This window comes from Mustela putorius, unplaced genomic scaffold (assembly GCF_011764305.1).
Source record: "Mustela putorius furo isolate JIRA1106 unplaced genomic scaffold, ASM1176430v1.1 tig00000139_pilon_pilon_pilon, whole genome shotgun sequence".
Taxonomy (NCBI): domain Eukaryota; kingdom Metazoa; phylum Chordata; class Mammalia; order Carnivora; family Mustelidae; genus Mustela; species Mustela putorius.
Window position 1 is genome coordinate 11,857,236 of NW_025421293.1, and position 25,814 is coordinate 11,883,049.

General features: G+C 49.1%; 2 protein-coding genes across 2 annotated transcripts in view; one reads left to right on the forward strand and one right to left on the reverse strand.

The window, feature by feature from the left end:
- The window catches only part of WIPI2 (WD repeat domain, phosphoinositide interacting 2), a 37,932-nt gene extending 30,072 nt beyond the window's left edge, over positions 1 to 7,860 (reverse strand). Inside the window, exons 1-2 of the mRNA XM_045075155.1 lie at positions 7,593 to 7,860; positions 1,021 to 1,103 (exon numbers count right to left, since the gene is read on the reverse strand). Coding sequence (XP_044931090.1) covers positions 1,021 to 1,103; positions 7,593 to 7,666 — 157 coding nt within the window. The 5' untranslated portion in view covers positions 7,667 to 7,860. The remainder of the gene's footprint in view (positions 1 to 1,020; positions 1,104 to 7,592) is intronic.
- Positions 7,861 to 23,428: 15,568 nt separating this feature from the next.
- The window catches only part of MMD2 (monocyte to macrophage differentiation associated 2), a 41,511-nt gene continuing 39,125 nt past the window's right edge, over positions 23,429 to 25,814 (forward strand). The window contains exon 1 of the mRNA XM_045075156.1: positions 23,429 to 23,989. Coding sequence (XP_044931091.1) covers positions 23,943 to 23,989 — 47 coding nt within the window. The 5' untranslated portion in view covers positions 23,429 to 23,942. The remainder of the gene's footprint in view (positions 23,990 to 25,814) is intronic.

Here is a 25,814-nt window from a genome sequence, read left to right on the forward strand (position 1 = left end):
GGTAGAACAGGAACGTGCAAGGGCGTTAAGACCATACAGAACTTATAAAAACTCACGCGTGTACAAGCAGAACTGGGGAAACCCGAATGGGAGCGACAGGTCCCGTCAATGTTGCTCTCCTGGCAGTTGACGCTACCCTGCGCTTTCACACAACGCTATCACTGCGGTAAACTGGGAAAAGGGTGTAAGGCATCTGTATTATTCCCGACATTTGCACATAAATCCAATCACTTCAATCTAAAAGAGGTCACGTTTTTCAAAACAAAAATAAAGAACAAAGTGTATTACAAGCTCGCCTCTATAAAACGAAACCACACACAAAACCAAAAATATACCTTTACGTGTATGTTACATGTGTGTAACTACGTTAAGTGCATAGGAAATAAGTTATGTATGTAGGAAGAGCCCCAAGCTTTCTAGTGTATTCACTCTGGGGAGGAGGGGTCTGTACCTCCCATGCAATCTCCAAGCATGACTTACACAGACACACACACACGAAAACCAAAGAAACTCAGGTCTGAGATGAAGCAGTCTATGTAAAGTCACAAGTGAGTGACTGAGCATGAAGTCAAAGCTCACACAACCCTTCCACAGTCCCGTATCGCTTCTGACATGTGGGTGACCCGACTGCCAGAAGACGACAACAGAAGAAAATAAATCATTTCCTACAGCAGCTGTGAGGTTTTCCATTTTCTGGAAGCCCTTTAGAACAGAAACCAAAATGGTTTACATAATGGCATTTAAAGTGGGGAGGAATGACAGAATAATACATACAACATGGTATCATGTGTTAGAAAAAACCACCCATAAAACAAATGTTTCTATGCGTACCCGTGGAAGTACGCGCACGCACAGACCTTGGAGGACACGTACCATCTGTGGGGATCGAGGGATGAGAAGAACACTGGTCAAGGGGTCTCGGGGCTTCAATCACAGTGTCAGAATTTGAGAATGCATTCCAATTCAAGTATCATTTGTCTTTTTTTTTTAAGAAGGGGGAAAAATAAAACAAACACTTACTGCATTCATAGATCTGTTCCAGCTTATCCACAGAAGAAAGGGAGAAAAATTTATAACCGGACTTACTACCAACAGCTAGGGACCTGCAAAAAAGCCAAATCAGAAATAAGAGCTGATACGTGTAGACAGTGATAATGCACAAACTAGCTCCAAGTTACCAACCAGCAACCACCAACTCTACCAAAAATTTGCACCAATCATTTCAGAGAGTTAGCGGCAGGTGAGTGGTGGCTGAGCAGGAAAGGGGAAAGGGGCAGGGCGAGATGGCCCGGCTCACAGCCAGGGAAAGAAGGTCAGCGAAGTCCAGGCAGTATTCTTGTCTAAAGCCTACAAAACTTTAAAGATAAATGCGACAAATGAATGGAAGTAATCGGCCCTAGGTCAATGAGCCCTTCGGGGCAGAGTGGGGTGTCTCAGGTGATCTCACCTACATGCCAGTCCAAAGGCTAAATAAGCTGACGCCCCAAACTTTAAGCGAAGACAAGGACAGCGCAGGGGACGAGGACACCCTTCGGCCTTTGGGCCAGACCCCAGCAAATGCAGTTCGACCACCTGTGTTACGCCCGGGCCGGACAGTGGGTTGGAAATAAAACGGAGCAAAGAGCGAACTTAGAATCTGGCAGCAGCCTGCACAGCTGACCTATGAAGAAGAGGTGAAGCCACTCACACCGGACACCAGCCCCCAGGTGGTGGCTGAGAGGCCTCAAGGGACCTCGCGGGCCCTCCAGGCCCCCAGCACAGGAGCCGGGGGGCCCTCCATGAGGGTTTTCCTCCTTGGACGATACTACCCGCTGGAACGTGACTGAGCGCAGGAAACAAACAAACAAACAAACAAACAGAAGAAAGCACAGCTCTGAGACACAGAAGATGCGCCAAGGAAGTAGGAAGCGTGGGACATGCGAGGAAGTGGCCACTGGAACCGCTGTGAATTGTATCTGGGAGGGCGTGGAGACAAGCAGGGGCAGGAGACAAAGCAGAAGACCAGGAGGATCTGCACCAAGAGAAAAACCAGGGCCCCGCTAATGGCCAGTTCACCTATTAAAAACCTTATTAAAAACTCGAGATTTCCAACCTCTCTTTCATCCATATGCAGGAGGAGAGTACATTCTAAGAACGGAGCTGCTTATAAGCACTATTAAATTTTTAAGCTGTAATGGGTTTATACATCTTAGATGTATAAAGAACAACAAAACTCCTACCAGTCTGTTTTGGGGGGGGGGGGAAATACTTCACTGTACTGAATTAATTGTATCAATGAAGTGATTAGGTATTGTTACCTGTAAATATTTTGAAAAGCAATAAGGTGCCAATAAAAAAAAATAGAAGAATACTTAGGAAAGCTAAGAATAAGACAAACTCTCAGCAATCTACAACTTTTGGGAAGTTGGGTGTTTGGGAGAATGTTTTCCAGATAACTAATGGTTGCTATTATTAAGCACCAACACCTCCCCCCTACCATTTCTGATTAAAAAATGAGAAAAAGGGGGCACCTGGGTGCCCTAGTGGGTTAAAGCCTCTGCCTTCGGCTCAGGTCATGATCCCAGGGTCCTGGAATCAAGCCCCGCATCAGGCTCTCTGTTCAGCGGGGAGCCTGCTTCCGCCTCTCTCTCTCTGTCTGCCTCTCAGTCTACTTGTGATCTCTGTCTGTCAAACAAATAAATAAAATCTTTTAAAATTAAAAAAAAAAAAAAAGGAGAAAAAGTCGCTCTTGTACTATATGCTTTCCTGTGTTCCTATCACAAGGGGATGGGAAATTCTTAACATTTTCCGGGGCTCCCATCATTAAACTTACCCTACTATTACAATACAGTGACCCTTTCAGATGCTAGCAAGGAGTTGAGGGTTTTGTGTACTGACCTCAGATGGCCAGGCTATAGTGCTGAGTTTCTAAATACATTTTCCACCTTTTGTTCTGCTGACAGGTGTCACTTCCTTGTGGCCCTGCCCCCGGCATCAACAGCCCCTCTCCCATTCTAATTTCTTGTTGACTTAGGAACCAAATCACCAAGCTTATTGGCCTTATATATAAAAGAAGCTTAGAGAGGGTTTCTTTCATGGGCAGAGTTAAGGAGCTTTAACTAGTTAATGAGAACATGGATTTTGATGCTGTGCTCCTAACAGAAGAATCTGTCAAAACTGGGCTTTGAGGATGCCTGGGTGGCTCAGTGGGTTAAGCCTCTGCCTTCGACTCAGGTCTTGATCTCAGGGTCCTGGGAAGCCTGCTTCCCCCTCTCTCTCTGCCTGCCTCTCTACCTGCTTGTGATCTCTCTCTCTCTGTCAAATAAATAAATAAATAAAATCTTAAAAAAACAAAACAAAACTGGGCTTTGGTGATCAAACATCAGAACTTAGATGTTCTTACAGATATTCCGAAGCTGACTTAGGATATTAAACACCTTAGCTAGAATTTTAATTGTACGGTTTACAAAACCTCAGTCAGCCAAAAATGTAACCAAAAATATTTCAGTTATTTCAATTATTTTTTGACATGCATATATACTATAATACGAATGCATACTTTATCAATAAAGGTAGATTTTTTTAAAGGGTGGTAACACCAGCAATCAGGTTCGTACATCCCTCTTTGGGGAATGGTCCTGTTTTTAATAATTTCTCATGATTTGCCTGACCATACAATGGCAGACATATTAATGGGAGAGGCAGAGTAACAGAGAAGTTTGAGATTTCCTCCTTAAATAATCTTATTCCCCAATAAACGTTTGTGTGTGTGTGTGTGTGTGTGTGAGAGAGAGAGATCTTTTATTGACAAAGGGAAAACCCAGCTCACTATAATAGAAAAAAGGACAGATCTACTCAAGCCCCTACTTCACTACTACACCCCTGCCTTCAGAGGCACCTGCTGTCAAAATTGAGACCTCCATTATATACCCTGGAGACAAGGTCCAAGTCCTCTGCTAGGATGGGAGAGGGAGTGCTTCTGGAACATGCTTGGGGCCAATCCTTTGTATTGTCATCCTGTCCCCCTGTATCCCACTTCTGGAGCTTCCCTAGACTGCCAATCCTGAGCCTGGGGATTCTGCAGTTTAAACTAGGCTGGCTCTCTACTTTCTCCACTAGCAATTTGGGAGCCACGTTCCTTTACTACTTGTTAGCTGCCAAAATATTGTTGCTAGTGACTCCTTCCTTACCAGTTTCAACCTTTTTTAAAATATCTTTTGGTATTTTACTGGTTGACATTTGTAGTAGGGTTTTGGGAGGGAGCCAAAATAAAGGCTCCTGTCTGACCCACCCTCTTTAACTGCAAGTCTGTCACTAAATTTAAACTTGAGTGTCCACTATCTAAAAGACAGTGATGCCACTAAAAACAAAACAAAACAACAACAACAAAAAAACCCCTCAAATGTGAATCAGATCTCTTTCTTAACTCCTTTTTTCTTTTCTTTGCCTTCTTATCAGTAATTAGTCCCGAAAAGCTTTCCCTTTCCGTCACCTTCTTACTTGATTAAAGGGTTGCATAGCATCCGTCCACACCCATAAAAAGGAAACCACCTGAACTGCTGACCTTGGGCCCTAGCTTGTAAGCTAATCGAGCAGCAGGCCCTTCCCTCAGCTCACAGATTTCCAGCCTAGATCTCCACCTGCATAGTCCCACAGCCTTGAAAATTCCACAGGAGCCAAAGCAGAATTCACCCTTTGTCCCCAGATTGAAACTTCCTCTAACCTTTCCCCCATAATGGAATCACTATTCACCCCAAACCCAAACGAGGGATTTGGGAGTAACCTTAACTGCCCTGCACTTTCCACATCCCACAAGTCACACCAAGTCCCAACGGCTGACCAGGCTGCTCTCCACGGGCCACTGCTGTTGGACAATATCCTCCTGGGTGACTGTCCTGCCTTCCTCCAACACACTCTCTACCCAGCAGGCAGAATAACCTAAAACTTTAAGGCTGAAGGATCCTTAAAATCAATCCACAACCAAACCTCTCAATTTATTGATGAGGAGAAAGTGGAGACTAGTGACTTTCCCAGAATAATTGCTGTAACCTAGAAGAATCTCATTTAAACAAGCATCTCTATAACTTTTCTGGACACTAACAACAACAATGCTACAAACGAAAAACTTGGAAAACCAAGTCCCTTCCTTTCATCTGCCCCTTTTGGAGTATTGTTTAAAACAGACATTGCCCAACTACGGGCTTCCCACAAGCTAAGTGGCATCTGATGGAGGACTTCAGTCCTTGACATTTTCATTTAAGTGACACTCTGCCACTTAATAGTTTGTTAACTTCAATTTCAAAAGCCAAAAATCCCTCCAAAATAGACCTTCCACACTGTTACTTCCAGAAACTAGGATTGGAACTAACTACACAATAAGTGACTGAGATCAGCTGTTTTAGTGCTTTCAGTGCTCTTAAGAACAAAACAAAACAAAACAAAACAAAAACAAAACAAAACTTATTCATACTTTCAGGGAAAGAATCCTAGAAAAATGAGCACACTTTCTGGACAAAAAAAGCAGGCTATAGCTAGCTATACAAGGAGTATTCTTTGTTAAGCCTTCCTGCGTAACATACACCTATTCTACAAAGTGAAATGGCTTCCAGATTTTCTCACTCAATACAGTGGATGTGGATCCCACACCAATCACCTTTGTCTTGTGAAAAACTGTGTTCCTCTATAGTTTCTAGAGATGGATAAGGGAGGCAAAGGGGTAAACCGTGCAGCCTTTCCTCAGGAACTCCTGTGTTTCTTTAAGACAAACTATAGTCATTTTAACTGATAAACTTCTAGTATAATCCTAACTTACCCTTAACAATTTATATTCATACTATATCAAGGTCTCTGGCAAGTCCAAATTAGGACACAGAAATCTCAGAAATCTCTTGAACTTCAGGACTCACTGAGGAGTGAGGAAGCACATGATTTTCAAGTGTGAAAAGGTCTAATTTCAAGCCAGACTGATACAGTCTATTATATATGGGATTTGTAGCCCATTTGAAATGAGAGCCAAAGAGAACACATTCTCATATTTTATTTACTTTCAAATAAACAATGGGTAGTGAAAACCTGAAAAAAAAAAAAGGTATAAAATGTTTTGGAAATTCACTAATTTATACAAGACATAAAAACAACTACGAAGCTACCACTTCTTACCGATCTCAAAATACTAAGGGCTGAAAAACCAAATCACAGATGGTTTGAAATGCTCTATTCGCTTCTTGGATGAATATAATATAGTCTATCCCAATTACAACCATGTGCAACAGGTTGTCCAAGATGTTTCTGTTGTACTGGTTTTTGGTCACACAGTATGCTTATATATCTGGCAGTTATTGCTACAGTATGATTTCTAAATTCGCTGTCCTCAAACTCCTACCTTTTAGGTAGAAAAGACAGTGGGGAAAGGTTGGGAAGATCACTGGCAAAGAAGTCAGTCCCATCCCCCACTCCACTATTGGCCAAGTGGAAGATCCAAGTACAGCTCTGGACCTCTGTGAACTTCAGGTTCCTCACCTGCAGTCCCTGAAGAAGACTGGCTTCCTTTCCACCCTCAGTGGGGTTCCCTTGCCGGATCCTCTGCACTAACCTCCCAAATCTGGGGAGATGCTGCTGAGCACCTGCTGCTTGCCCTTCCACAATGAACTTTTCATTAAAAAAAATTTTTTTTTCTACTTTGCTGATACCATTCAGCCAGTAACAACTCAATCAACTACTTACTATGAAGCCAATGACCCATTCCTCCTCACTTACATCACTTCCTCTTACTCACTTCCCAAGATGGCTCTTCTCCCTTCCAGTTCCACAACTCCTCCTTCCTTCTCCAGAAACTTCATCTATTAACTATCCTCACAGGTCACCCACACAGCCTCCGAAGAATCAGCCTCAAACCCACATGGGTTTGGACAAACACCGTTCCAAACCTTGGGTGGGCATCAGTGGCTGCTCTTCCCCTCATCCTGGGGATGTCCCTCTGGGCTCAGTTTCTCCCCAGATCAGAGGCCAGGGTTATTGCTAAATATGTTTCTTGCTTGGGCAGGACATCAAAGTCACCTAAAAAAGAACAGCGAGACAAGAAGTAAAAGAAAGCAAAGAAGGGAAAGAGGCCCTAAGATGAGGCGACTAGGAGAAGGTCCTGAAGAAGGGAAAGAGTGGAGGAAGAGGGCTGACGAAGAAGGGGAGGTGGACTACAGGAAGAAACGCACTCTCACCGCTTCGGAAGCGTCTGAGACAACAGGTCAAGCCACAAAGTTGTGCCCCAACTTTGTGAGAAGGGAGGTCCCACAGGGTAAAGCAACCTCTCGGTGGGTGGGTGCAACACCTCCCTATCTCCATCACTTTCCCCGCCCAGAGATCGCAGCTCCAGCGCAGCGCGCGGAGGGTCCCCGAGCAGAGCGCCCCTCCCTCCACGCTCCGGGCCCGCCCCCAGGGGCGCCCCCGCCCTCCCCGGCCTCCACGCCGAACCTCCAAGGCCCGATCTCGGGCCCGGCCCCGGCCTCGGCCTCCGGGTCGGGGTCCCGCCCGCTCCAGCCCCGGCCCCAGGCTCCCGCCCGTCCCGACGCCAGGCCGCGGCCCCAGGCCCCGGCCCCCCGATGCCCGCCCGGCCTTACGTGTTGTCCTGGTTGAAGTTGGCGAAGAGCAGCTGGCCGGCGCCGGCCTCGCCGCTCTGACTCGCCAGGTTCATGGTGGGCGCGCGGCGGGCGGGCCCGGCCCGGGGCTCGCGCGCGGGAGGGCGTGTCGGGTGCGCTCAGGGTCGGCGCCGGGCCCCGCTCGCCGCCTCGCTGGCCGCAGCTGGCTGCCCGGGGATCAACCGCCGCCTCATCCCGTGCCCGCTCTTGTTTATGCTCCGGAGCCGGGGCACTCTGCGCGCCTGCGCGGCCCCGCCTCCTCGGCGCACGGCCTCCCCACGGCGCAGGCGTACTGCGGAGGTCCCGCCCCTTCACCTCTGGCCGGCGCCTGGGGTTCTGGTCGAACACGCGCACGCGTGGGGACGCGCCGGCCGGGCTTGCTGGCGGACCCAGGGCGGCGCATGCGCATGGAGAAGACTAGGTGCTCGGTACACTCCATCACTTTATCCATATTAAAAGGGCCCGCCATTTGCCAGTCGTGCTAAATATTTATGTACAGCATCTTATCTGATGCTTACAGCAATGCTACTTAGAGAACACTGCATTCCCATTTTACAGATTTGAAAACTGAAGCTCAGAAAGACTAACCTCTTTGCCGAGTGCTGGATCCGAGAACAGAAACCCCTTTCCTCAAGGCCCACGCGGAGGAGTCCACCTTATACATATTCATACATTAAATAATATTTAGGAAGTACTTTCCATGTGAACTAAATGGGTCTCCTTTCCCTTAGAGAAATTACAGATTACTTGTAATTAAACACAATTACAAGCCGGGGTACAAGAGAGCTTATAATGAGGTCGCTCAACCTAGACTTAAAGGATAAGGACCGTGCAGTCAGAGAAGGCTTCCTGAAGGAGGGGAGACCTGGAATTTGAATCGTAGGTAACCAGTCCAAGGAGATGGAAGCATTCTGTATCGCAAAGGTCCACAGATGAGAGTGTGTCCCGGGAATGCTGTGCTCAGTGTGTCTGAGCTCAGATGGGACGGCGAACACGAGACAGATTTGACTTGTGAAATCGGAGGTGGCCAAACCAAGCTGGGTGTTGTTAAGCTACATTAAGCAAAAGACTGAACATTATCCTAAGAACAATGCGCTGCCATTGGAAATACTTAGGCAGGAGAACGGCACAATCAAATTTGTGGGTAGGGAAGTTATTTCTAACCACAGAGACAAGAGTGCACTGAAAATCGTTGAGGAAGGAAGGGTCTTTTCTATAAAAGGTGCTGACTCTCCTATCTCACGCCTAACTAAAAAACTAGTTTGAGATGGATTGTAGACATAAATGTGAGGGTAAAACGGGAAGCCTTCCGGAAGAAAACATCGGAGAATGTCTTCATGACCTTGGGGTAAATAAAGTTTTCTAAGCAAGTACTTTAAAAAGTACCAACCACCATATAAAACATTAATCTTCATCAAAATGAAGCACAACTGCTTTATCAATAAACGATCAAGAGATGTTGAGAAGGCAAACCTCAGAATGTGTTACATATACTTGCAATACATATATTTGCAAAATGAGTTTTGACAAAGGAGGTCTTTCCAGAATGTTCAAAGAATTTCTGCAAATCAGTAAGGAAAATACCAACTCATTTTTTTTAAAACTGGGCAAAATACTTGCGCACAGGCACTTCACAAAATAGCAAAATGGCTAATGAGCCCCTGAGAAGGTGAACATCATTAATATTCATCAAGGAAATGCAAATTAAAAGCAAATGAGATACTGCGTGCATCTACCTGTTAAAATCAAATAGAAACAAAGACTAGCCAAGGGCACCTGGTGGCTCAGTTGGCTAAACATCTGCCTTCAGCTCAGGTCATGCATGATCTCAGGGTCCTGGAATGGAGTCCCATGTCAAGTCCCTGCTCTGCGGGAGTCTGCTTCTCCCTCTGCCCCGCCCACCTCCTCATCTTTTCTTTCTCTCTCTCTCTCTCTCTCAAATAAATAAATAAAATCTTTAAAAAAAAAAAAAAAAGGAAGAAACAGAGACCAGATTTGAAAATACTCTGAGTATACAAAACCAGTTTAGTCAGACAAGCAAAGTTTAATTTAGCTTATTTTGCAAGACAGGCAAGGCTAACTCGTCCTGAGTCACTTCTTGCTGGTGTCTCTGAAAATCATAAGTGAAACAAAGTAGTTCCCCAAAATTGTTATGTGATAACTGCTAACCAATTCTCTTGCATTTGAGAAAATTCTAATATCGTAACCAATCACTGTGAAGAGTGAATAGTCCCTGTAGGAGCTGCTGTATAATGATATACCTCTGAGGGGTGCCTGGGCGGCTCAGTGGGTTAAACCTCTGCCTTTGGCTCAGGTCAGGATCCCAGCGTCCTGGGATCAAGTCCCACATCGGGCTCCTTGCTTGGCAGGGAGCCTGCTTCTCCCTCTGCCTCTGCCTGCCACTCTGTCTGCCTGTGCTTGCTCTTGCTTCTCTCTCTATGACAAATAAATAAATTAAATCTTTAAAAAAAAGATTTTATTTGTTTATTTAACAGAGGTATACAAAGCAAGAAAAGGAACACAAGCAGGGGAAGTGGGAGAGGGAGAAGCAGGCTTCCCGCCGGGCATGGAGCCCAATGTGGGGCTTGATCCCAGGACCCTGGATCACGACCTGAGCCGAAACCAGACGCTTAATGACTGAGCACCCCTGATTGTCATTTTTTATTCCAAACTTTTGACATCCTCTATTGGCTAAAATTAAGATAATTGACCTGGCCCCCCGGGTGGGGTGGGGGTGGGGTGCGCTCAGTCATTAAGCGTCTGCCTTCAACTCAGGTCATGATCCCAGGATCCTGGGATGGAGCCCCGCAGGGGGCTCCCTGTTTGGTGGGGAGCCTGCTTCTCCCTCTCCCTCTGTCTCTGCTTGTGCTCCCTTTCTTGCTGTATCTCTCTCTGTCAAATAAATAAATAAAATCTTTAAAAAAATTTTTTTAAAAGATAGTTGACAACGTAAAGTGTAGACAATAACTTTGGAGCAACTGGAACTTTCTTTCATACACGAGTACAAGTCTAAATTCTCAGAATCAGGGCGCCCAACTGGCCCATTGGATAGGGTGTGTGAACTCAGGGTTCTGAGTTTGAGCCCCACACTGGGTGTAGAAATTGCAGGTTACTTAAATATAAAATCTTAAAAAAAAATAGAATCATTTTGGAAACTGGACAGTATTTACTCAAGTTAAACGTACATATTCCCTATGACTCAGCCATTTCACTTCTAGGTATATCCTCAATAGTGATTAGTATATATTTTCCCAAAAGACATGTATAGGAACACTCCTAGCTGCTTTTTCATAATAATCCTAAACTACAAATAACTGAAACATTCATCTATGACAGAATGAATAAGCAAATTGTGATACATTCATACAAAAGAATACTACAGAGCAATTAAAAGGCCACACACACATGAATGAATCTCACAGGTATAATACTGAGTGAGAAGAGTAAAAAGATACAAAAGAACACAATACTATATGAGTCCATCTATATGAAGTAAAAAACAGGCAGAGTCGTGCTTCCCTCTGGTGGGGGATTGATTGGGAGTGGGGAGGAGGGAACCCACTGGAGAGTGGGAAGTGTCCTGTGTCCTGATTTTAGTGGTTGGGTATATATATATATATATGTATATAGGCATACATGTAAGTATATGTAAATATAGAATATATGTATATATAAATATATGCAACTATATTTATATTACATATAATAATTATATATAATATATATTATAAATATATAATATATATAAATAGTTATATATTATATAAATAAACATATGTAAATGTATAAATATACCTATGTGGCTGTCTGCAGAGCCCACCTCCAATCACTGAAGTCAAGGTGTAGCACAGAAGCAATGTCTTTAGTGGTTCTGTCTTTATCAGTTGGCACAATTTCCTGTGGACCATTATTTTTTAACAAAGGCGTGTAAGGAGGTGTTCGAATAAACCCCCTGGGTTCTAGACACCGTCCTTGACTTCATTTTGAAAAGCCACCCAGTTTCTATTATTTCATCCAGGAAAATAACTTCTCTCTCCATTGGTTCAGCCAATGAAGATTTCCAAATGGTGGGAGTGGGGGTGGGGGTGGGAGGGGTAGACTCCATTTCCAATTTACCAGAACCATGACTCTGTTCCCTGAAGTAATAGGGGTCCTTGAGACTAGAATCTCAAAATCCAGTGAACCCAGGGCTGCAGGGATAGAAACCAAAAAATTTTTCAGTGGATTATTAGTTGTAATCTGCAAGGGAATGCCACCATCTCTACTGCCAGTTGACAGCATGTCCTGAATGTTGTAGAATGACATCTCAACCCCACAGGGTGTGGCCTCTTAGCTGGCTAAGCCTTCAGGAGGCCATTCTACCATCTATGTGGGTAATAGGATACGTGAGAGGAATGGTGAATTCCAAAGGCATGAGCCCATTGTCAAGCTTCCTTCTCCTTAATGTAATTTCTTGGCCCGAAGACATATGGTATGAACACCTGGATAACCCTTTTAAAAATGGTAACCTCCAAAGCATCTGCCTTCGGCTCAGGTCCTGGTCTCAGGGTCCTGCTCCGTGGGGAGTCTGCATCTCCTTCTGCCCCTCTCCTTCCCTTCCAGCCCTACTAGAGCTCTCTCTTTTCTCTCAAGTGAATAAATAAAATCTTTTTTTTTTTTAATGGTAACCTTGGGGTGCCTGGGTGGCTCAGTGGGTTAAGCCTCTGCCTTTGGCTCAGGTCATGATCCCAGCGTCCTGGGATCGAGCCCCACATCAGGCTCTCTGCTCGGCCAGGAGCCTGCTTCCTCCTCTCTCTCTCTGCCTGCCTCTCTGCCTACTTGTGATCCCTCTCTCTCGGTCAAATAAACAAAAATCTTAAAAAAAAAAAAAAAAGGTAATCCACACTTTCTCACATTCTCTATCCCTTTCCTTGCTTTATATTTCTACATAGTACTTACCACTTTCTAGGGGACTACAAAACACCCCCTTCTGACCAGAACATAATCCTCCAGGAAGGGAGGGTTTCTGTCTGTCTTGTTTACTCTGAGCTCAGATTACTTAGAAACTTGGAACTTAGTGCCTGAAGAACTAAACTCTGGCCTCCATTTGTGATGCCCATAATGGGCTGGAGCTGAGGGCTGTTGCCCACTCACCCGGTATTGGTCCCACTGCTCTCCTCTCTGGGTGGCACCGGGAACCACAGGCGAGTGTTGCTGGGGGAGTAGTAGCCTGGATTTGCGCCTGAGAGCTGACCTGTGTGTGACTCAGAAGCGCACCCTTGTGTCCCAGCTCACCTGGGGACGGCATGAGCTGACGTTCCTGATGGCAGGTAGAGCAGGAAAGATGCTTGGGACCTTCTCTCATCACTTTAGGAATCCTCCAGCTAACTGACCTGACGATGCCAATCCCATGAAGAAGAGGTTCCCTTCCTCCTTTCGACCTTAGAGCAGAACCGTCATCTGCTGGTGCTTAAAGCATTCCTCAAGTAGTCTTCTCATGTGCCACATTCAGAGATGAGCAATCCTCCCACGGGCGAGTTTCTAAATAAACCCGTGGGTTGAACAGCTGGCACAGAGGAGGGAACTACGGGCTGAGTGAAAGGGCGTTGGAGTGCACCTTGCAGTAGGTGAGGCAGTGGGAGGGAGGTCGGGACAAGCACAACACTGAAATCAGACAGGCACACTGAGGTTCAAATCCAGGTTCAGGCTCTCTGGAGGTATGTCTCCTTAAGTACGATCGCACCCTCTCTGAACATCTATTTCCTGAATAATAACAAGGACTAGATAATTCGCCTCTTGGGGGCGCTATGGAGATTGGATGAATGGCAGCAAGCACTTCCGAAGAGGCGGGCAAGAATCTTTGAAAACCATCCCTCCGTGCAAGCAATGAGAACACTGCCCAAAATGAGCAAAATTAACTTCTTCGGAACTCTTTTTTATTTTTTTAAAAGATTTTATTTATTTATTTGACAGAGAGAAATCACAAGTAGATGGAGAGGCAGGCAGAGAGAGAGAGAGAGAGGGAAGCAGGCTCCCTGCTGAGCAGAGAGCCCGATGTGGGACTCGATCCCAGGACCCTAAGATCATGACCTGAGCCAAAGGCAGAGGCTCAACCCACTGAGCCACCCAGGCACCCCTTCTTTGGAACTCTTAAGGCTTGCAACTTTCTAAGAGGTGTTTATACAAGCACAACAGCGGAATCTCTGTAAAAGCAGATTATAGCATTTTTATTTTTTCCTGATACCATCTCTCCCTCCGAACTCCATGGTAGGCTTGAATATCGGTAGCTTTGAACATCGGCAGCCTTGCGATGGTGACAGGTGTAAAAACAAGCAGTCTAGCCATCACTGGAAGGGGCGGAAAGGGCCTGGAGCTCCCCAGAACTCCCATCCCCAGAAAATGGTCACCATTCTGGTACAGTTTTTGCCAAAGAGCTCCATTTTCTTTTCTTTTCTTTTTTGAAAGATTTTATTTACTTATTTGACACACACACACAGAAATCACAAGTAGGCAGAGAGGCAGGCAGAGAGAGAGGGGAAAGCAGGCTCTTTGTTGAGCAGAGAGCCCCATGCAATACTCGATCCCAGGACCCTGAGATCATGACCTGAGCCGAAGGCAGAGGCTTAACCCACTGAGCCACCCAGGCGCCCCAAAGAGCTCCATTTTCAAAGCCTGCCTTTATTTGATCCAAGAGTCTGCTAGTTCATCGTGTGGATGAAGTTCCCTCCTTTATTCCTATTATTCCGAGTTGGTTGAGTTTCATTGTGAAACGTCGTTAGATTTTGCCAAAAGCATTTCTGCCTCTACAGGATGATTCCATTTGGAATTTGTTTATTTGGTCAGTGGCTTGGCCGGACTGATTCTGAGAATCGCATCCCCGAGTCCCACCCTGAGCAATCTCTGATTTTTTCCTCTTCATTTTGCCCCTTAACATGCCTATCTAGGGTCATCGCTGGTGCAGCAGGAGCCACTGATGAGTCCAAGCTTGTGCAAAAGCCCCTTGGCCAATTAGATTTCTGCCATTCCTGTTGTATGTATGGGATAGATGCTGCTCTTGTAATTCAGAGAATTTACTTGTTTCTGCCATATTCAGCCAGAAACTCGTAGCTCAGTGCTCTTTCTCTGGTCTATCCCGAGAGGGTGTAGCCCTGGGCATGTGCACCGTCTTCCGTAAGGCCAGGTTGACTGGAATATCATTTGAAACCCTGGCTTGCTAGGAGACATGATTGAGAAGCAGGACCTAACTGTCCCGTAAATGCAGGTGTGAACTTCTGGTAAGCTCCTCGTGCCAATGAGGTTTCCACCTGTTTTGACGCAGCTGGATACAGCACGGAGAATGCCTTCAAGTTTACCCCATTTACAGCCGCTCTGAATGTTCTGGAGTGGTGCATTTTTCCTGGCTCCCAGAGCTGTCCGGAATCCCAGGAGGGCTGTGGGAATCTACCAGATTTCTCTTCAGGCTTGGAGTTTTCAACTCTGGCTTCTGCATGAAGTCAGTCTTCCCTGGTGTAGCAGGAGAGCTCCCCACATTCTGGATTTGGCTGATTACTTTCCTGTGGGTTTCATTTAACACGAGGATAATTGAGAATGTTCCTCTTGTTCTCTTTGACTTAGAACTAGAGGAAATAACATTTTGGGAAGAAGATATTATCTGTGATTCCCAGAGCGGGGGTCAATGGGGCAAAGGTCCGTGCATTTTAGAAATTGACATGTATTGCTGAGAAGGTTACTCTGATTATATCCTCAGGGTGGGTTGGTGGGTGAGCAGGCCTGTTCTCAGCCCGACACTTCCAGATTGAGCCAGCTCCCAGGCTTGTCATTTTTAATGTGTGATAATGTGATAATTCTGCTTCTTGCCACCAGAGGCCAGCAAGGCCCAGACAGTGGACCCAAGGGGATTCTCTAAAGGCTGGATCCTATGCTTTGAATCCTCTTGTTGGGGCTGGGATTGGGGTGTCCAGTAATCAGGAGGTAGGAGAGTACAGCAGACTGGACAGGGATGGATGAGGGCTGGGACATATCAGAGAGGCCCCGAAGAGAGAAGGGCTGAAAGCCAGAGCAGGCAGTCAGCTCCCGGAAATTCAAACAGTGAACATTTCTGTGACTGATGTTAATTAAAGCTTATAATTATTAATTATAGCAAAACAGGGCCTCGGAGCACCACACAGTCGAACTTCATCTCTTCTGCATATATACGCACGACAGGTACAAAGATACGGCCTTTAAAAAAAAATTGCTATACGGGGGGCGCCTGGGTGGCTCAGTGGGTTAAGCCTCTGCCTTCGGCTTCGGCTCAGGTCATGATCTCAGGGTCCTGGGATCGAGCCCCGTGTTGGGCTCTCTGCTCAGCAGGGAGCCTGCTTCCCTCTCTCTCTGCCTGCCTCTCCGCCTACTTGTGATCTCTGTCTGTCAAATAAATCAATAAAATCTTTTTTTAAAATTGCTATACAGGGATGGCTGGGTGGCTCAGTTGTTAAGTGTCTGTCTTCTGCTCCAGTCATGATCCCAGAATCCTGGGATCGAGCCCCAAATGGTGCTCCCTGCTCAGCAGGGAAGCTGCTTCTCCCTCTACACCCTCCCCTGCTTGTGCGCACACACACTCTCACTCTCTCTCAAATAAATAAATAAATTCTTTCTAAAAAATAGAGAAGATTGTTATAGCAAAGAATCCATTGTTTTAGGCAAGATCACCCTTCTAAGGGGAATGGATGGGGTCTATACATAGATTTCCTAGAGCTGACTGGGGAACTCCCTTATTGACCTGTTAAAGGTTATGTTTCTGGGTCATTTGAAACTGCAGTTGGATTGGGCCTAAGTCTCGGCTGACTTAGGGCCTTAACTGAAGTGACGCCATTTTGGTCCTATGGTTTTCTCTTTAAACATGCAATTAAGTTTTGTGTTTCTTGTACGTTATAAAACCAAAACGAGTAGGTTTTTTAAAACCTACTTACCACATCACACCAGTTTTTATGAATATTTAGAAAATGATATTTTCCTCCTGGGGTCCCAGGGAAATTTTTTAAATAAAAAGCCAGAGGACAATCCTCTCGTGTTAAGGGGGAAGTCACCTCCTCCCCCAGCAAGAAGTTTGGTGTACATTCTTCTCATGACAAATCAGGTTATCATTACCGATCTTACCTGCCTGGTTGTTTTTGCTTTAAATCTGAGGCCCCCAAGTCAGTGGAGGGCCTGGATTTGAATTTGGCTTCAGCCTGTGTGGACGCGTCTCTGGGTCTAATGTCCTTTGAATGGTGCCCTGGGCATTTGGCAAAGGCAGAGGTAACTTCCAAGTTCCTTTCCTCCTCCAGGATTTGGATAGTGTGCTGAGATGAGGGGTGTCTAGAATGCAGAGACCAGATGCCCCAGGATCTGGCCCCCACACCCTCCCTTCCCTAGTTCACTTCCTGCTCTCATTTCTGCTGGTTTAGAAGCTCGGGATTTGGATTCCTGGCTAAGGCTGGAGTAGAGCAGAAGGGAGAAGAGCATTCCTCTGGAGGTGGTGGGAGTCTGGGACAGTTCAAAGAGGGTCCGATGAGGCACTTGCTAGAAATGAGGAGGTGCGCTCCAGGCTGTCAGACCCCTTAAGGGATTGCTGTGTCCCTCTCCTGCAGCTGCACCCAGTGATTGGTGGATAGGAAGCACCCCCCCACCACCACCTTGCCCCTGCTGTCCACCCCAAGAATAATCCCTTGATCAATCTCATTGCCTTAATCTCTTCTCAGAGCCTAGTTCCCAGGAACCCCAGCTGGAACAAGCTGTTTTCTGGGAGCTGCTCCTTTGCCTTCCTGCAAAGATCTGAAGCTGGTTCCGGGCCCGCAAAGCTGGAAGAGAGGAAAGTCTCCCCTGCCCCGGTCACAGTGGCTTCCCCAGCTGAGCTGATCAGTGACCAGGACAAACCCTGCTCCTTCAGGCTCAGAGTCCAGCACACAGTAGGCTAAACCAAGAATGGACAGTCAGAGTCCCAGTTCTGAGCGATGACAGGGGTCAGGGGATCCTGGTCAGACAAGCTCTGCAGTAGTTAGACAGACACGGTTAAAAAGAAAGCTATCGGCCCTAAAGGGAGTCATTTGTGTTAAGAGCCTCACATCAAGAAACCTGGACTTAATACCTAATCTAACTGCAGTGTCCCCCCTCCCCCGCAAAGGTAATCTTGAACCCATTAACCTGGAATTTCCTGGTTGGCACTAGGAAATTGACAGATAGACACTTTCCTGTTCCCCACAGGAGGGCAAACTTGTCTAAAATAACGCATTCTTTGCGTATAGTGTCCCTTTTCCGTTCTCTCTGTGTCTTGAAAAAACCTTTCCTTTCCTTGCAGTGGAGCTTCCCTCTGCCTGCTGCTTGGGATGCTGCCCGATATTCATGAATTGATTAGTAAAACCAATTATGGCTTTACTAGATTGAATATTGGTTATTTAACAACCTGGATCAAATAAAATCTGAATATATATTATAAAATCTGATATTTACAAGTATATATATAAATTATATGTGAGTGTGTGTATGTATACAGACATACGTGTATAAATTACACATACATGTACATAGAGATGGATTATAGATAAAATATAGATATAGATACTGATGTAGGAAGTGTTGGGGTTTGGGAGCAAATGGTCAAGAAAGAATTCTCGAGATGTCTTTGGTGCAAAAAAGTGGTTTAATTAAAGCACAGGGACAGGACTCCTGGGTAGAAAGAGCCGTGCATTATATACTTTCAAGTTGAGAGGCGGTTAGGGAGAGCGTAAGTCTCTTAGGAATTTGGAAGCAAGGTTTCCAGGACCTTGAGGGGCTAGCTGTTGTTAGGAAAAGGATCTTTATTCCTGTCTAGTAAAACCCTAGTCATGAGACCCTTCAGATGCATATCAGTGGTGCACATGCTTGGAGGATGATTGCTAAGAAAAATCTCGGGGGAAGACGTAGAGATAAAGGAAGTTTTCAAAGGATTTTTTTGCGTGTTAAAGGAGAATTACAGGATCCCGGAGGTCAAGATAATGTTAAGCTAAGATTGCCTTTTGACCTTAGCAAAGATTAACATGGAGGCAGTTTCTAGAGGAAGGTCACTCTGCCCGTCCCAGGGACTTGTTAATGGGCTGTACGTCGGAAGGAAATTTAATTTTTTGTTCTTTTGCCTTTGTTCCCCGCATCAGATCCCATCTGAAACGACCAAGAGCAGCCAGAAACTGGAGAGAAGCTTGAAAGGAGTAACATTTGCAAGTTTGTAGCTGAGGACTGCTTCAGTGTGGATGTCAGCTTTCAGTGTGTTTGCTGTCATATCATTAGAGGTGCAAGGGGCTGATGGAGGATTTAAAAATGTTTCCGGCGTTTCCGCAGAGTGCACTACACTTTTGACATTGACCTCTATGGTCTTCGGTCACGTAGATAGCAGTCTGGTGGGTGGTGTTTGGAGAAGAGCGTGGACAGTGAGATCTGGGATGGGGAGCCTTACCTCTGGGGGGTAGGGAGACCAAGGACAGACTTACACTCTAGACTCTGTCTGGACTTCACCCAGATTATCTGTAGAACCACACAGGTACTCAGCGGCTCCCCAACCAACTGGCCAGGGGCTCTGAGAGGGGGCCCAAGGCATCAGGACTATGGCAAGCTTCCCAGGAAACGCTGGAAGGTGAGCACCCCTGGGCCAAAGTCAGTGAGAAAGTTCCCACAGCGCCCCTCCACTGCAGAACCGACCCGGGGCAGTTGACAGAGACAGGAAAAGAGGCCGATGCAGGCAAAGCACCTGTCTGGCTTTGTATTATCCTTCTTCTTCCTATTTTGCACACCAGGAAGATGTGGCTGGCTGGTGGCAAAGCCAACGCCAGAGAAAAGTTACGTGGGACAGCTGCCTACTGTCCACTCACCGTCTACCTACCGGGCGTGGGTGTTTACCTTGAACCCAGTCCTGTCCGTAGCTGTGGTCCCCACAGGTTAGAAGAAGCTGGGCAGGAAGCTGATCTCACGGCAGAGGGTTGAGAGAGGAAAGGGAGTCCCAGCCAGCCAGGGGTTGTCTACCCGTTGCAGACAACGCCACTCTGTGACTCTGGTATAGTGAGACAGAGACCAAAACCAGCTCAAAAACCTGTCTAGCCACAGAAATTAAGGTCCCCGTGCAAAGCACAAAAATACCAAAAAGCCATACTCTCCTGGCTAACATAAATGACTTTCACCGATTTGTCAATCACAGCCCCACCCTCCCCCTGCTCTGTCCCCCTTTTAGAGAAGAAGATATGCCACCAAAAATTGGTCCTGCTTCCTAATAGTATCCAGTAAAAAGTACAACCCCACTTCCTTGAACTTCCCCAAGCACCTAAGGCAAGTACAAATTCTGCCCTGAGTCTTTCCTGACCTGTCCTGGAGGAGACCCCTATGGTTCCCCATGGCGTGCCCTCTGACTTCTTGCAACCAGTCAGTAAACCTCCCTGAAGTCTTTTGCTGGTGGGCTTTGACAGGATAATACCATGGGGCCTTGGGCTGGTTCGAAGGTGGCACAAAGAGAAGGAAAGCCCATTTCCTTAAAACCTCCGGCAAAAGTGACTTTTGAACTGGATCTGGAAGAATAACTAGAGACCTGCTAGCCAAACTGAGAGGGAAAGGCCTTCCAGGTGGAACAGCATCTGCGTAGTCACAGAGCATGAGAAACCTGTACACATTCTGGGACTCTGTTTGGATTCATTTGCTGGGTATGGGGGCTGGGCAAGGCTGTTTTATCCTAACTCCATCCTGAAGGGAAGGGGGCCACTGAAGGATTTTAAGGAGAAGGACTTAATCAGACTTGTGTTTCAGAAAGTTGCTCTGGTTTATGGCTGGTGAGGCCAAGACAATGGGGACAATGGGGACTTTGTTGCTAAGCATATAGATCTGCTGATTGAGGACAGAAGTCACCAGGAGGGAGGAGGAGGATCAGGTCAGGTCAGAAGGGGACATCGGGTCCTGGGGACAGATGGCAGAGGGTGGCCTCATGGGAGGAGACTGGTGGTGTGGTCCAGGCTCCATCCAGGGAAGGGGTGAAAAGCATGGGTGGTTGCTGGGGGTGGGCGGCTTTCTCTCCCACCCCGCTTGCCACTCTGCCCCTCCAAAGAGCCAGGAAGACAGTAGGTGCTTAATCAGTGTGCATTCAACAGTGCAGGGCATTTGAGGGACAGACAGATGTAGGTCTGTGTCTGCTTGAGGACAGCCACCTGCAAATTAGGAAGGGCACTCCTCCCTTGTAGAGTTACAGAGGGGACTAGAGGGGTCGTAACAGTGATGACACTGGGCCCGGGCTGCCTTTGTTCCTTCAGTAATCCTGCAAGGAAGCTGCTATTATTTCTACTTTACAAGTGGGGAAACTGAGCCCCGAGTGGGAAGCACCTGGGTTCAGGGCACACAGGCTAGCTGGTGGCAGAGGCAGGTGATGGATCCTGGGAAGGCCACCTTCAGAGCTCCCAGTCGAGGCTGGCCTGACCGAGGGGGTGGCGTGGGGTGGCCTTCTGGGTCGGGGGTCAGAGAAGGAGCCCCAGAGTCCCAGGAAAGATGGGGTGGGTTTTGGCCACCTGGTTGTGGGTCCGATCTCTTAGGTGACCGTGAGCTGTCACTGTGCGAAGGGCTGCAGTTTGCATCTGGAGACAAGGGGACAGGCACCCCCTCCCAGGAGTGGTGATGGACAGGCCCGGCGACAAGGCTGGGGGAGCCCGAACCCACACAGTGAGCAGGAGGTAGGCTTGCACCAAACAGACGGCTGGCCACAGTGACGTGGGCACAGGTGAACTTCTGCCATGGGGGGAAAGGACAGAGCCGGGGAGGTGGGAGTGGGGCAGCGGCGATCCTGGAGGGCTCCAGGGTCAGGAGCCCAAGGCCTGGCCGGTGGCGGCTACCACCCCCGGCACCCACCCCATCTCCTTCATGCACCGTCTAACCCTGACTCCCCCGGGAGTCAGGCCCTCAGTTGCCATAACAACTGGATCCCAGCAGTAAAAATAGTAACATTTCTTATTCAACTTTTTTTTTTGCTCTTTGAGAAAAAGAAAATCCAGTTTGAGGTTTGTGTTTCCCTTCAGGGGTCTCCTCTGGGGCCCCACTGAGCCCACTGCCAAGACCTAGGGAAGGTCGACCACAGGCTGGGGCCGGGAGGAGGCCAGCGGGCCAGCAGCCTGCGGAGCTCTGGTCCCACACCTGTGGCTTCCCTCAGCTTCTGGATGGCTGCGCTCAATGATGATCGATGCCCCGGGCTTGCCCTGGACTTCCCGGGGAAGAGGGGACCACAGGGAGGTCAGACCCCTGGGGGCTTTCACTTCTATAAAGTCAGCAGGGACCTTTTTGGAATTGAAGTTGAGGGCAGAAGAGGAGGTATGCCTGGCACCTGGGGACAGGTGTGTCCCAGTAGGACTAACAATAAGGCCTGGGTCGGGGGGTCCCAACAATGGTGAGGGAGGTTAGGGTCAGGGAAGAAGCCATGAAATGCACGTTCAGAGCTCCGATCCTGGGCAGGTCCTCTGGCTGTGTGACCTTGGGAGGGTCCCCTGGTCCCTCTCAGTCTCTTTCCCTCCTCCATTGAGAGGACAGGAGGTGTTGGTCCCTGTACCCATGAGCCTCTCCCAAAATGTAAAGAGACAACTGAAACAAGTTTCCTGAACGTGACTTATTCTCTCCTGGCATCGAGTACTCTGGACGGAATGTCTTTTCTGTTTCATTTCCAACAGCTGCTCGTCGCCGGCTGGCTGACTCCCTGATCTTCTAGAACCACGCTGCCCCCTAGGACTTTCTGCGGTGTTGGGAATGGTCCGACAGGCCAGCCATGGATCACATGTAGCTCTTGAGTGAGTACTTGAAATGTGGCTTGTGTGACCCAAGAGCTGCATTTCAAACTGCATTTCATTTTGTTTAACATAGAAATAACCAGACACAGGAGGCTGGTGGCTTTCATGCTGGAGGTCACCGCTCTGGGAGGTCCAGATTAAAGTTCAAAACCTGCAGCTCGCTCTGAGGAACTTTCCAGCTCACCTGGAACCTTGACCTCAAGTCCACCTGGCCAAAACCCAAATTGTATCTTCCCTCAACTCCCTGCTGCTCCTCCCTTGGTGTCCTCCCCCTCTATCCACACCCACAAATGTCATCAGTACTCACCCAGCAGGGCCAGCCAGAAGCCTAGGGGTCACCCTTCACTTCTAAAATCCATTTGACCTCCTAAACATCCCCAGACCCCTTTTCTGGTCCCTGTCTCCAGCCCTCCCTCTCCCCGCAGCCTGTGAATGCCTGTACCCGCAATTCTTCTTGTCCACACTAATCCTGGGTGTCTCTGTGCCCAGCATTTGGGAGTGCAGAAATGAATTCCATAGGGTGGCTTTGCCCTGGGTGGGATTATTTCCTGAATGTGTACTAGGATCTCAAAGAAAGCCTTGTTATTTAAAATCACAGGGAGCTGGGGTTTGGGAACCGAAGGGAAGAGAGAGGAGAGGGGAAGGAGGTGCCTGCCTTTCAGTTTAGACACCTGTCTTTCCATGGTGAAGGCTCTTCTGCTTCCTTCAGTCCCCAAAAGTGTCATCCGCTCCTGTTGGTGGTTTCTCACAGCCTATAACCCGAACCAAGGTCTCCTAAAGGAGAGAGCTGCATTTCGTAGAAGATGGGGGGTGGGGTGGGTGAGTGGGCAGATCGTGGGTACGCTGCGATCCGACACTAAAATGCGCGTGCCCCTGTCTGGGGGTCGTGATGGTTCCTAGAGTCACAGTCTCTGGGAGTGGAGAGGTTCCGCCAGAGACTGCGGCCATTCCCGGGCGGATCCCAGGGGCCGTCGCGCCTCGCAGGCGCTCGGAAGCAGCAGGCGCTGGCCTTGGGGGAAGCGCGAGCTACAAGTCCACTCCCCCGGCCGGCCACGCCGAGGGCCTGGACGCCTGGCGCGCCAGCAGTGTCCGCTCCCTTCCCAGCCCAGTCCCGGCCGAGGACAGCGGGGCTCCGTCTAGCAGGCCGTGACCTCGCTCTGGAAACTACCGGGGGAGGGCACACCGGGAGAGGGAGGGAAGGGGCTCCAAGGGGAAGCCCCCATCCCTCCCTATCGCCCCTCCTCCTCCCCTAGCCAGCCAGGGCAGGAGGGGTCTGCGGGGCTCCGGGAGGGGGCCGCGGCCGAGGGGACTAAGGCGATTGGCCCGGAGCCCCCCCGCCGGCTCCGCCCCCGCCCCATCTGCTAGGGATTTGGCGTCGGCGTCTCGGGCTCCGGCTTGGCTCGGCTCCAGCTCGGGCTCCGCGCGCCCCCTGGCCGGCCCCCGCCCCGCGCCCGCCTACCTGCTGCTCCCGCGCCCCGCGCCTCCCTCCCTGCCTCCCGCGCTCCCGCCTCGCGCCGGTTGTCGGAGCCTCGGGCTGGGTGCTGATGGAACCGCCGCGATGTTCGCTCCCCGGCTCTTGGATTTCCAGAAGACGAAGTACGCGAGGTGAGGTTTGGGGGCGCGTGGGGAAAAGGGGAGGAGAGGGGGCGTGCGGGGAGGGGCGCGCGGGGAAGGGAACGCGCGCGGGAGGGGGACGCGTGGGGAGCGGACCGCACGGGGAAGGGCGCGCGGGGAGAAGGGGAGGGGAGGGGGCGAGCCGGGAAGGGGACGCGCGCGGGAGGGGGAACGCGCGGGGAGGGGGCGCGCGGGGAGCGGACCGCACGGGGAGGGGCGCGCGGGGAAGGGGACGCGCGCGCGCGCGGTCGGGGGGGGGGGCCCGGAAGGGGATGCGCGGGGAGGGGGCGCGCGGGGAGGGGCGGTCGAGGCTCTCTCCCGGCCCCGCGCCGCCGGCCTCGCTCCCCCCGCCGCGCGGAGAATTCGAGTTGACAAATGGACCCTAGCTTCGGCCGGAAGAAACCAGCAAGGAGACTTGGCGGTCTTTGGGAGAGTCTCGCCGCCCAGCTTTGCGCCGCGGAGCGGAAGGAGCGCGGGTTCCCAGCGCCTGCTCTCCTGGCGGCGAGCCCCGAGGCGAGTCGCTTCATCTCCCGGAACCTCAATTTCCAGGTCTGCAAAACGGGGATAATGAACGTCCCCGTCCCTGGGCACCCCGTGAGGCACTTTGTGTGGCTCCCGGAGCAGAGTAATCGCTCAGTTTTATCCGGTGTTTCTGTTAATGAGAAAAGGTGTTGGCACGCCCCAGCGGGGTTCCCCCAGTACCTCCTACACTGCCCTTTCCCTCACCGCGCCCCCACCCCCACCCCCAGCCTTCACCGCCCCCATGACAACTGGAGGAATGAGTTTGAAGCTCTTTTTAGGTGGGGAAACTGAGGCTTAAAACCCAGGGATTGCTGCTTGTCCATCTTGGCATTTTCACAGCCCTGAGGCTCAGTTTCTCCTAAAATGGTGATGGCAGATACTCCCCCCCTCCCCTCCCCGCCGGACTGCGGAGTGGAAGCCAAGCTCCACCTTGCACTGATTACAAGTTAAATGGGGGAGGTTCATAACCATTGTTTCTCTGAGATTTTGGGGGGTCTGCTTGCCTGAAAGCCGGCAGGAAAACCTTTCCTAGAAGTAGCCCTCAGCCCCTAGAGGTCTTGAGGGAGGACAAGCTGTTTCAGGAGTGTGGGCGTTTGCCTGTGCTTGGGCACCCAGGTGGGGCACCCAGCCTGCTCTGCTGACTTTTTGCCCTGCCCCTTGGGTCTGCTGCTTCTGGGTGGGGTAGGCAGGGGGTGAATTTGAGACAGAGTGGCATCTTTTTTTTTTTTTTTTTTTTAAAGATCCCATTTATTTATTTGACAGAGAAAGACCACAAGTAGGCTGAGAGGCAGCCAGTTAGAGAGAGAGAAACAGGCTCCCTGCTGGGCAGAGAGCCTAATATGGGGCTCTATCCCAGGACCCTGAGATCACGACCAGAGCCGAAGGGAGAGGCTTTAACCCGCTGAGCCACCCAGGCGCCCCAGAGTGGCATCATTTTTGATATTCACATCTATGTGGCTCATTGTCTCCTGACAATTGCTGAGGGTCCCTGTCCCCAGGAGGTCTTCACACGTTCTGGTCAGATGGCAGAGCTTGATCAGAGATGTCCAGGCTGAGCATGGCATGGGTAGGGGGGAGGCTGTGCATGTCTTCTTCGTGAGGTTGGGGAGTCCCACTGGAAGGGGGCACATGGGGAAGTTCTTGTGGGTTTTCATTTGGCTGGAAGGTGGGAGGGACTGGCTGCCCCAATCCATGGAATCCTCTCTGATATGGGCACTTAGATTTTCAAAGGCTTGTTCTCAACGGTCCTGTATGCTATTCTGAGGTAGAAGTTGATAGAGGGTTCGCTGGAAGG